The following is an 11,430-nucleotide window of genomic DNA, read 5'->3' as shown; positions in this document are numbered from 1 at the left end:
CATTGTTAAATCAATGAAACCAAAAGAAACTAATTCGATGCTTTGTAAATAATTTTATAATAAATCGAACTGGTACGGTGTGCAACAGTTTGCGCGAACAATGATAAAGCGGCGAATCCCCTCTGTTTCCTTGAGATTTAGAATTTTTCGGGCAACCGCGAGACGCTCGTTTACGTTAAAAACAACCGAATCGATCAATTGTTATCGATCCATCCCATGATCCGTTGAAAGTTCTCACAGTCGCAGACACAAGAAAGATGTAATTTAGGAAAAAGAGAAGAGTGGAGAGAGAAGATGCAGAGAACTATCTTAGCCCAGCAGTGAAAGTGTTTTGAGCTCGAATCACGTGCTTCAGTTTCCTCAGGTATATCACCAGGTGAACTCTCACCGAGGGGTTCAGTATCGTCTTCACCATCCTTCAACTTCCTGACTCGGCTTCCATGGTCGAAGTTACCGGCGGTTAATGCAATAATCGAGTCAACGTTTCTTTATTACTTTTAGCGAACAGTTTTGTGTTTTGTGCCGATGCTCGTGCAAATTTCCAAAAATGAGACGAACCAGTGAGTGATTGTTTAGGAGATCTATGCCGCTTCCTTCTATTGGTTTGTACTCGACCCTTTTGTATTTGTTGCTTTTAGTCCGTGCAAGATGGCGGTGCTAGGTTTGCCGCAAATATACCTATACTTTTTCGCAGAGACAAGGAAAGTGTTGATAATGTGACGCATTATGTTACTGGAAATTAATTCACTCTTCAAGTGAATTTAAATTATGAAATACTTGAAGCTACGACGATGATTATATTGTTCATAATAATATAAGTACAGAGATGTATCGAAAGCGTGCCTCGTTAGGGTGTAGATCTGCAGAACGTGCTAAATCATAATTTTTTATATAAAATACATACCACTATTATAAATAATAAACAAATTTTCTAACTTAATTATGCTACGTAGGTGGAAAAAAGTAAGATCGTTGCACTGTGACATAGATTCATTATGGTTTGTTACGTCTACACGATACTGTAGCGTTCTCTCGTTCATTTCTAGTTCAAACACAATGACAGTAATTAAGTAACACAGCATAGTGGGGCATATTTTCAGACAGTCGGACAAACTTTTTTCGTACTTTATTAGTTGCGTAAACCCAAGGGATATTCGTAGCATCCTCTTACGCCACATTTTCTAATATAGCAGATTGTTTATTTCCCATAATAGCACGATATTTAGAGGATGTATACAGCTACTGAAGCTGATAGCGAACGCGTTTAAATAATTGATAAGGGAAGTCGCATGTATAACACTAATTTCTTCTAACTGAAAATACCAACGCTTTGATGGATAACGTTTTGATATTCGATAAAGATCCACAGCGTACGCCTGCACGATAGTTACGCCTCGAATATTAACCATCTTCAGCTGTTCTATTGGGAAGTAAAAGGCATCCTATCCTGACGTTCCTAGTTCCGGATGATTAGGTGTTGCTTATATAAAGCTTTCATTCTATACGATCACCGATCGAGCAAACTTCTTCGCAATTTTTATAATGTCCTTACACAACCTAGTAATAAACCTATACAACGCTCTAATGAGTGCCCTGGTAATAAAAGAGTACGATACAATTACCTATTCGACAACCTTCTTCACAATTTTTATGATGTCACTACGTAATCATTACGTAAAGGTATTTTGTACTACTACACAACAAATATGGCATCGACTACAAAAAATATATATTCGACGTGTTTGATTGAAAAGAACGTTCTGTTACGTAGAAGCACCCCCTGCGTGGTTGTACTACGAATTCTAGCCCCCTCCCTCTCTCTCTCTCTCTCTCTCTCTCTCTCTCTTTCAGAATTGTAGCAGCGCACGTAAATCAACTAAAATCGTTTAACTCGTGGTGAAAATGATTGGCCTAGCTAAATTGTCGTAAACAGATCACCGTGGGTCAAAGATCCCTTGTTCTGTCGTGTTGGATGTTCTCTGCTCTAATGGAAATCGCGTTACGAAAGTTCCTTTGCAAAATCCCGCCGCGCTATATGGAGTATCGTCGATTGCATCGAATCAGGCGAGGAAGATCCACGTTGACTCACGCAAAGTAAATGGAACAGAGGTTTACCTACCGCAGAGGGGAGATTGCGACAGGCTCGCTCGGGGGATGTAATTAGAACAAGGCTGTGGGACTGCACGAACCCGAGTGTTCCGATAACAAATACCGGATACAGGGACGTTCGTTACCCGTTCGCGAGTGACTCAGGCCAAGCATTTCTGATCGACAGTTAAATCCAGTCGATCGGCCTACAACCAGGAGCTTGGTCAGGCCATTCGATCAAGATATCTCAGAAATTAATACGAGAGACTGTTCAACCCCTGAAACTCTCCGCGACGAATAGAGGATTCTCACATTCCTGCGTAGGAAGCGAAGGTTTGCCAACTCCGTTTGTAGGCGCCGTGACACGCATGAGAACGCTGATTAACTCCAGAACGTAGTATTATTAAGACTAACAATGAAATGGTTGAGTGGCGCTCTACCTCCGCTTGTAGGAAAATAATCGCACGCGTTACACGAGCAATCGTCTTGTTCATCTGTTCGACCAAATAAATACCGGTACATATTAGGTAGACATCGATCGCATGACATCAAGGAAATATTGCTTAATTTCTTGGGAAATTCTGTTTGCGTTTTCGATCAATTTCTTTTCGAAAGCTGCGTATTTTATATATATATTTGGTTTTTCTATTGGCTCGGAATAATTCAATGTAATAAAAGGTTGTACCAATATTGCATTAGTATCACACTCTACATTTTATTCGCGCATAACTCTATTAAATAAGTAAGTAGATTAACAAATATTGCCACAGTTGTTGCGAAAAAATGACCTTCACCTCCTTTGAGGAAGATTAAAGGTACGCTGTGCTTTTAAGAATACTGTAATGTTTTGCATCGCGTTTCTTTCGCATGCACTAAAAAGTGTTCATTATACATATTTTAGACAGACGGATGAACAGCAGGAATGTTTCGAAATACGTCGGCATAGGAGATCAATAGACCCGTTCTTATAATGAAGAAAATTGAAAACGGATGCTGGTCTTGCTTAGCATTGATTGCTATATCGATGACAGTATGCGTCGCTGCAGAAAAGGTGAAATATCAGGCTACGCGTTAAAGCTCGTACGATGAAATACGTACATGTAATGGACAATAAAAGCAATTGTAACGCGATCGTGATTGAATTATGTACAACTGTTTTACAAACACGGATGTTTCGTTGCAGCAAAAACGTCAAATATTCAGGGAACAAGTTTTACCAGCGTTGGGAGGCAAAATTCCAGAAGAAGCATTTAGAACCGATCGGTTGGCGTTAAATCGGTTAAACAAAGAAGGTATCACCATACCCGATGGCGTATTATTAGACCATCGACATGTTCACAAACACATGCAACATATTCAAACTGTTCCTGAGTCGATAAAGGTATATTATATTGAAACAGTGCAACGTTTTGTTCAAATTTTTTTATTTTCAAATTTTTAAAATTACGAAGATTGAAAAATCTGAATAAATTTAACCCACATACCGTAGTTAATTTCATGGTTCAGCAAGTTCAGCGCTTGAAATTCTATTTCAGATTTTCTTTTCTGTTTTGATACTATCGATATTTAACATAGTGATTTAGTAAAAGCAACTACACATGGAAATTTCATTTTTCAAGGTATATTTGAGACCGGACGGTCGATACGTGCCACCAGAAGGACGATTTCAGTACAATCATGCGAAGACGATCGACACGACATACGTTATCCGTGCACCTCATATGCAATCCGATGGCCGCAGCTACAGTCATAAGCGTCCCAACAACGTTAATAGCAATAAACATCGAGATTACCCGAAATTACAGAGCTATACGAGTTTCAGGCAATTAGCACCTATAATGGTGCCCACATCGCCTGGAATCTATACACCGATCGTGACACCTTTAGTACTACCTGGCAACACCGACTTATTAGATGACAGTTACATACCTAGCTGGGACATTCATTACGACTGGGACACCGTTTACCAGCCTCTGGACGATTATTTTGTCGACAATATTGCACTTTTTAATTCTCATCAGGTATACTTCTAACTGGATATTGGATTATGATATTTTTTTTCTACCAAAAAGTGAAAAACCAAGCAATAACAATTTATTTAAACTGAAATAAGATCGAGCGCTTCGAGGTAATTTACTTAATCGAACTGAGATTAAACAAGTTCAATTTTATAAGATCAATCGCAATGTTAATATTCTTACGTTTCGCGGGACTCGATTAAATTGGGAAGGTGTAATAACTTGGCGTGGAAAATTCATTTGAATAATCGGCAAATGTTTAAGCGTTGAGTGTTCATTCGCTGGACAGTTAATTTCAAGGTGTTGACGATATCGAATGTGCATAGAAAGTGCAAGGCTGCGCGGTGGCTGTGCGGTGGCTGCGAAAGAATATTAAATGATACGTCTGTCCGAACGGACGCGAGTGGAAGACCACAGGCCGGGCGAGAAAAACGCGTGTCGACACACGAGACTCCAGGTTGCGGAGCTCGTTTATGCGGACCGCAATTTTCTAGGATTACCGACTGTGAGAAAAGATAGGTCGTCCAGTTCTACTGTTCTCAGGACGCGAATGAAAGTGCACCCGGGAGTGCACTTGCTACTTGCACGCTCGCCTGCACCCGCAGTATGCAGATCGTACGCAGAACCGCCGATAGAAGCCGCGCTCCGCCTTTTCCTTTCTTCATGGAATTCATCCGTGAGCATCTGTCACGCCATGGAAGATGTTGCGTCACCGCGCGTGCTCTCGCTGATGCATCTAAATGATCGCACGCCTTCGGACAGCGGTCCCCGCTCAAGTTCTTCTCTTTTGCGAATTCTAGAACTCGAGTTTCTCTGACCGAGAAATTCGGTCGTCAACCCGCTGACCGGTGATTTTTTCATTCTGGGCTCGCGGAAAGACGTAACGCAAAGGCAAATGAAATTTACGTAACAAGCGCTATATCGGCAGGTACGCGAACTCGGCATAGTTTGCGTTTATGAGGACTACATGGCGCAACGAAGAAGCAGAATTAGACAAAATTTAAGAGACGCTAAAATAATCGATGCAAATTAAAATATAATTCCTTAACGATTGACAGACAAGATTGAAATGTTACAGGTTCGATGGTTGCTGAATTAGTAATGTTTAAAATTGAAATCTCACGATGAGAATATTTATACAATTTTGAAGACGTCGACGCTTTGCGAGAAATAATAAAGTGTTGTTTATGCGTAGATTATCACCGACTATCAAGGGTTTCTGAACAAGTTTCACGAGCGGTCCTCGAGGCATGTTCCAGTTCGTTCGGCGAAGTCGAATCAAAACACTTACCCGAGAAGTAGGAAACAGGAATCGAGAAATATTGGTACTAACTCGCAAGCAACAGCCTATCAGAATGTCCGATTCAATGTTGACAGCATCGTTTCTCGGTATACGAATCTTACTACTATTCCGGAAACTAGTTTCGCTTGTAATGGCAGAAGGGGTTTGGTCGCCGACGTTGAAACTCATTGCCAAGTTAGTTTATGTGACAACAAATACAAAGATAAAATATTTGTATAGATGCTCCGAAAAAAATCACAGGTTCCGCAACGTTTTTCAATATTTATCGTACTAATTTTTGTAGGTTTTCTACAACTGTTCCGGTTGGTCGAAAATTGCTACTCTGTGCCCTGCAGGCACTGCGTTCAGTGACGTGAAAAAACGTTGCGAATGGTGGAGTACGGTACAATGTAAACGGCAAGAATAATAAATTATATAATTGAACGGATGAAGAAGCAGTAAAGATGATTGCAGTAGATATATTGATAGATTTAAGTTACATACACGATCGCTTTAATTTAAACGATTAACCGATTCGCCGAGAAGCTAAAGTATTTTTCCTACCAGTACGAGACAGACGCGTGGATTGTTTAAATTAATATACAACAACAGTACAATTATAATAGATCTTTTGCCATTATTCTGACGTTTATTGGTGTCATACTACCATATTAGAATAATATGCTAATCTTAATATTTCGTTACGAATTAATGAGAAATGTTGAGGCGGAAAGTTGTTACGGTCATATATATATATTTGCAAAAGTATAACACCGCATGATATTTCTAATTCGTTGGAAATAGGACGCGTTTGAAAAATCTATTAAAACATCCTACTATATTTTATTTATAAAACATGCAAACACTACATACGCAGCATAACTTATTAATTGTTATCTTATCGCTGATATGTATTTTATTCGATCGATGGAATTACAATTACGTATTTTAATAAATTTATATATACCTTGAAAGCCCCGTCCCCTGTAGGAAAAAAGTTCCTCGACCATATGTATGTGTCATGATGCTCATAGAATTTTATTTCAAATTTTCGTAACAATCCTATATATTATTTATGTATAAAAATATTTATATACACGATTTAACACTTACATATAGTTCCCTTCACATGTATTAGTAAGTTTGGTCATAATAAATGCGCACGTAATACTTAGCACATATTAATTGTATAATATTAATAAATAAAGTGTCAGATAAAATGCGTTCTCAACTAGGTCGCGCGAGATGTATACAAATGTTATTGTCAGCTTTTCGACAAGTACTCAATAGTCCTGTCTTATACTATAAGTTTGAATATTCCTCAAGAAATTTCAGATCCACATCGATGAATTTACAATAAACGCATTCGAACTACTGCGTTATTTAGGGTTTTAATGGCACCATATCGTGTCTAAAAAGTTCTTTAGCAAAACCTTTCCATCTTCGTTCCTAGTAATCTTATTATTTTTAAAACACCGTTTGCGCCAATAATTCAATAGTTCGCGTTGATGGTAGATCTTACATTCCGGAAGTAAAAGAATTTACAGCACCACGATCCTCATGTTCTTCTGCGGCTCTTCCTTCTTTTTCTTTGGTAGATAAGGATTCTTGTCTGGATCCAAATTTAAGCTGAAATTAATTAAAGACAATTTATGTAGAATTTGTTCGCAATGTCTTGCATCTGGGAGTAAGTAATTTTTATTTTTTAATAGCGACGATAATACTGTACCTGTACAACGCTATAGCCTCGGCACACTTCACGTTATGCCACCAATCGCAAGAGAATTCTCGTTGACTGAAAATAGTTCCATTTGGACACAAGAAGGATGCCCCTTGATGACCTTCGCGGCCATCGTGACAAATGTGGTAGACCTACGAAATAAACAATAACATGTAAATAAATTCACGCATGGCAACAAATCATTGATTAAAAGAAAAATTCTACGATACTAAAATCTACAATCGCATGATCTTGTTTAATTGTAATTGTTGAAATTGTTAATTGTTGTAAATGCATTGGTGAATTGTAGGAAATTGCTTTACCAAGGAAGAGTAGGACTACGTTATCGACTGGAACTTTCCTTATTCGCTGTTGGCAATAGCGATAGTTAAACTGTATAAATGTACTGTTTATATTTTCAGTTTCCTAATATATGTATATCATTTTAGACATTTTAAACATTTTAATTAGATTTTTACCTTTTTTAGATCACAATAAAAATTGAAATATAACAAAATATCTCGACGAATCTACATTTGTATTTTGCATTTTAGCGGCAATAGTTTTAAAAATAAACATCTGAAGTTTTCAACCTAATCTAAACACAAAATTAAATCTACACATGCTCTTCCATTAGTTTCTATAAATGTTGCTCTGTCAAGGTGATCGATTAAAACTGGCTACAGTAAAATTACGTTATATTGTAAAGAAGTTTCAAAAATTTCACTAATGACCGATGATTCTTAAGCTTTGTCTAAAGAGCAGTATTTCAGTATTGATTTCGAAGAGAAACTCAGAAGTTGAATGACACGTTGTAACTTTCTCATTGAGAATAATCGTTTCTTTGATCATCGATATATTATAATTAACATAAATATTTAATAAAACTAATTAGAACGAAGCAGATTACCTGGCAACCGGTTTCTACGTTCGCGTACATTCCTGGTGCGTATGGAACGTAGGCGCAGGAAAAACTTGTCCGCGGTATAGTGTTGTAGATAGGATAGTCCACGCCGGGCGTACCAGGAATTTTGCTGAAGTCTTGGCCGTCTTTCGGTTTCTGAGGCTTAACAACAATCGGTCGATCGAATTTCGAGTATACCGGTTCATATTTTGGATATCGTTGATCCTGTTTCGCATGCGGTTGCTCGTAATTTGCATACGATTGATCCTGATTTCCGTATTGTTCATTCTGTTTTGCGTATTGCTGATTCTGCTTTGCGTATTGTTGATCTTGTTTTTCGTATGGTTGTTCGTAGTTTGCGTACGATTGGTCCTGTTTTGCGTATGGTTGCTCATAATTTGCATAGGATTGGTCCTGCTTTGGGTATTGTTGATTCAGTTCTGCATATGGTTGCTCATAGTTCGCGTAAGATTGATCCTGCTTCGCGTATTGTTGATCCTGTTTTTCGAATGGTTCCTCGTAGTTTGCGTACGATTCATCCTGCTTTACGTATTGTCGATTCTGTTTTGCGCGTGGTTGTTCATAGTTTTCGTAAGATTGATCATGCTTTGAGTATTGTCGATTCTGTTTTGCGCGTGGTTGCTCGTAATTTTGGTAGTCGTTGTATCCATAATCGTTGACCACTATTGGATACTGAAAGAAAGAAAATCGCGGTTGTTCTAAAATAACTGATTAACGAATTTTTATTAACAGCGTGGCAATGTTACATATATTTGCTGGGACTGTCAAAATAAATAATGTGCATAAAGGTAAAAGAATGAATGAAACGATATTATTTTATAATATTATTTCCTTTCATTGTTCTCCGAATGAAGTATGAAGTAGAGCATGAAATAGAGTGAAGTATGAAGTAACTTTGAAATGCGAAGTGAATAAAAAAGTCTAAGATGTGGATTTCCACTGCTTAAGGGTACCGTAACGCTTACATACATTACAACAGATCAGATATTTCGCATATTTTAATATCACCTCCATTTAACGACTATGTTATATCTAAGTTAAGGAATAGAAGGGAAGTGAATGTACGATACAAAATTCTTTCGAGTAGATCACCGTACACAATCTCTTTTCGATAAATTAATAATAATTCATCGATATTAAACGATGCAAAATTTTAAAACTGTACCGAGAATAAACTCTACTGCGATTCTGCTGAGAATATTACATTTAAAAGTTAAAACTTCGACTCCATCATTCCAATTCCAATTGCAATATAATTCCCTTAAAATGAAGAACTATTAGTATGTAATATTAAAAAGTACATTACATCGCGTCAGCCAAATGTTTTGATACAGTAATATCTTTTATTGTTAGAATCACACGTTCCTACGAAAATAATTGATAGAGACACGTGCCAAGAAGATCGATGACACATGGAAACTACCGAACAATATGCAAGTTCAACACACGCAAACTTTACAACACGCAAAGTTCGTGTTGAAATATTAAAACGATGAAGCAAAAAGCTAGAAATTTTGATTGTCTCGCTTAACTCAAACGAATTCAGTCGAAGCAGCGAACGATGACTCGAAAGCTTGACGTTACTACGATGTTACAATACTATACTAATTAGATTGAATGGCACATCCGCGTTACGTGGAGCTATGTTAACAAACTGAAATGATAGGCTCGTTACCTGAAGAGGCGTAGTGCAAGCTATCACCAAGAAGATGGCCATCAGCGGCACAGCAAAGTTGCAACAGTTCCTCGACATGTCTGCACCGTAGGTAATAATAAACGAAACTAGACCAGTTTTCAATGCGCAGCCGGGTTCCAACTCTCCGACTAAACTGTTCAAAAGATTATGTCACAGCGTGAGAGAGAAAGTTGTACCGGGACACAAGTCGAGCAAGGACTATTCCGATTTGATGTGTACGGGGTTTAATTGCATCGTGGAACATTTTCTTACATAACCCCAAGAATCTGTTGTTGGCCAGAGTTTTTCCTTTCTTTTTTTGCATGAATGCCAATGTTAACGCATTGTCGGACGAAAATACGGCGATAAAGACTCCGGAATGGTTTCCACTGCGGGCGTGGTTCAACGTTCGAGACGCGCCAGTAATTCTAACATTGGTATCAGCAAGGTGTTCGAACAAATGTGATTCGATGCAGCAATTTAATGTAACGATTACTTTTGTTTCGTTCGTTCTAAAATGCTATTCGGTAAAGCTTGATAAGCGATACTTAGTACGAATAGTGATCTTTGTAAACGTCGGCAGAAATGATTTTATCATTTGTTATGCGACATATTAAAAAGGTAGCAATTAACAAAATACGGCTAACAAATACTGTTCAATTGGCAGGAATGAACCTAATACAATAGGATTATTGTCGTCGGATACTTGTATCGTAATTATTAGTAAATTGATATCGTGGCATTGTAAATTAGAACGCTTGAATTTTGATTCGTGTGTAGGAAAAACGTATTCTTTTTCTAATAAAACGATCTTTCTTGCTTTTCATAGCAATTTAAAGTACACGCGTGTTGTACCAGCGCATTCAGGAAACGGCATGGCCAGTGAAAGCAGACAATGACACACCGCCATCTGGGTTCATTGGACGCAGAGACAGTAAGTGATAAACAGACATATTCATCAGCCATGATCGAAGTCAGAAACGCGCGTGCAATTCTTCAAATGTTTTTAAGCGTAACTTTAGCGTGAAGCATTTATCCTTTCCATCATTATATGGTAAACAAAATTATTCATATTTCCATCCTTCAAGAATAGTATTTAAATTCTTAGTTGTAACTATAGCTCAGCCTGTCAACTTTGAAATTTAATCTTGAACAAATTCACTCAATAAATTTGAAACTGCCTTGGAACAACATTATAAACGTAAAGGTATTTTCATAAATAATTATTTAAATAGATGCATTGCTTTATTTCATTAATAAAATTCGTAGATCTTGTCAACATTTTTCTTTTAAAGCAACTAGATGTCCTTAATCGATGAAACGCATTCGATGTTTTATTAGAACAGTAACTAGATCTGCGAATTAAAGATTAACAAATTTTTTTGTTTAAAAGTAGGATTCTTTGTGCGATGAGCATGCGAGGGAAAAAGATGAGTTTCATAAATATCACGAAGCAGGACTTTTGAACTGTTTTATTAAGTAAAAATCTAGTATATACAAATAGTAGGTATAAATTAATAATTATTCGACTTAGCACCGTCGCACGTACCATCTACAATTAATGTCGCGTAAAGGGTGTGCCGTAGCACTCGTTTACGCTAGAAAATTGTTCCACAATCTATACTCGCGCCTAAAGAGCGGTGATTTAATTCGATCACTCATCTTGATTGACATCGTGTACGAATCAAGGAAGATTCAAGCGACGAGATTCGTTGTTAGCAA

General features: G+C 37.6%; 2 protein-coding genes across 5 annotated transcripts; one reads left to right on the top strand and one right to left on the bottom strand.

Annotated features, from left to right (window-relative positions):
- Positions 1-6,362, top strand: LOC144473539 (uncharacterized). Of its 4 annotated transcripts, none has more exons than XM_078187489.1 (7): positions 1-602; positions 2,276-2,903; positions 2,990-3,139; positions 3,272-3,469; positions 3,708-4,109; positions 5,302-5,583; positions 5,693-6,362. In XM_078187489.1, exons 3-7 carry the CDS (start codon positions 3,059-3,061, stop codon positions 5,813-5,815), a joined length of 1,086 nt encoding a protein of 361 aa, XP_078043615.1. In that variant the 5' UTR covers positions 1-602; positions 2,276-2,903; positions 2,990-3,058; the 3' UTR covers positions 5,816-6,362. The 4 variants fall into 4 exon arrangements, with proteins under 4 accessions (XP_078043615.1, XP_078043614.1, XP_078043617.1 ...); XM_078187488.1 differs by having other exon boundaries at positions 1,934-2,903; XM_078187491.1 differs by lacking the exon at positions 1-602 and having other exon boundaries at positions 988-2,421.
- A 482-nt stretch (positions 6,363-6,844) lies between these two features.
- On the bottom strand, positions 6,845-9,786 carry LOC144473542 (uncharacterized). Its single transcript, XM_078187494.1, has 4 exons — positions 9,709-9,786; positions 8,019-8,705; positions 7,118-7,260; positions 6,845-7,017 (listed from the first exon to the last, which is right to left on the bottom strand). The coding sequence occupies exons 1-4, from the start codon at positions 9,784-9,786 to the stop codon at positions 6,930-6,932; spliced, it is 996 nt and encodes a 331-aa protein (XP_078043620.1). The 3' UTR covers positions 6,845-6,929.
- Between the last annotated feature and the right edge of the window lie 1,644 nt (positions 9,787-11,430).

This window comes from Augochlora pura, chromosome 7 (assembly GCF_028453695.1).
Source record: "Augochlora pura isolate Apur16 chromosome 7, APUR_v2.2.1, whole genome shotgun sequence".
NCBI classification, from domain to species: Eukaryota; Metazoa; Arthropoda; class Insecta; order Hymenoptera; family Halictidae; genus Augochlora; species Augochlora pura.
This window is presented reverse-complemented; position numbering and strand designations above follow the sequence as displayed.

Coding starts and splice junctions, on each gene's coding strand:
- LOC144473539 (XM_078187489.1), top strand. CDS start 3,059: ATGAAGAAAATTGAAAACGGATGCTGGTCTTGCTTAGCATTGATTGCT. Junction 3,470..3,707: donor CTGTTCCTGAGTCGATAAAG/GTATATTATATT, acceptor TCATTTTTCAAG/GTATATTTGAGACCGGACGG. Junction 5,584..5,692: donor ACGTTGAAACTCATTGCCAA/GTTAGTTTATGT, acceptor TAATTTTTGTAG/GTTTTCTACAACTGTTCCGG.
- LOC144473542 (XM_078187494.1), bottom strand. CDS start 9,786: ATGTCGAGGAACTGTTGCAACTTTGCTGTGCCGCTGATGGCCATCTTC. Junction 8,706..9,708: donor CTTGCACTACGCCTCTTCAG/GTAACGAGCCTA, acceptor TCTTTCTTTCAG/TATCCAATAGTGGTCAACGA. Junction 7,261..8,018: donor ACGTAGAAACCGGTTGCCAG/GTAATCTGCTTC, acceptor TTTATTTCGTAG/GTCTACCACATTTGTCACGA.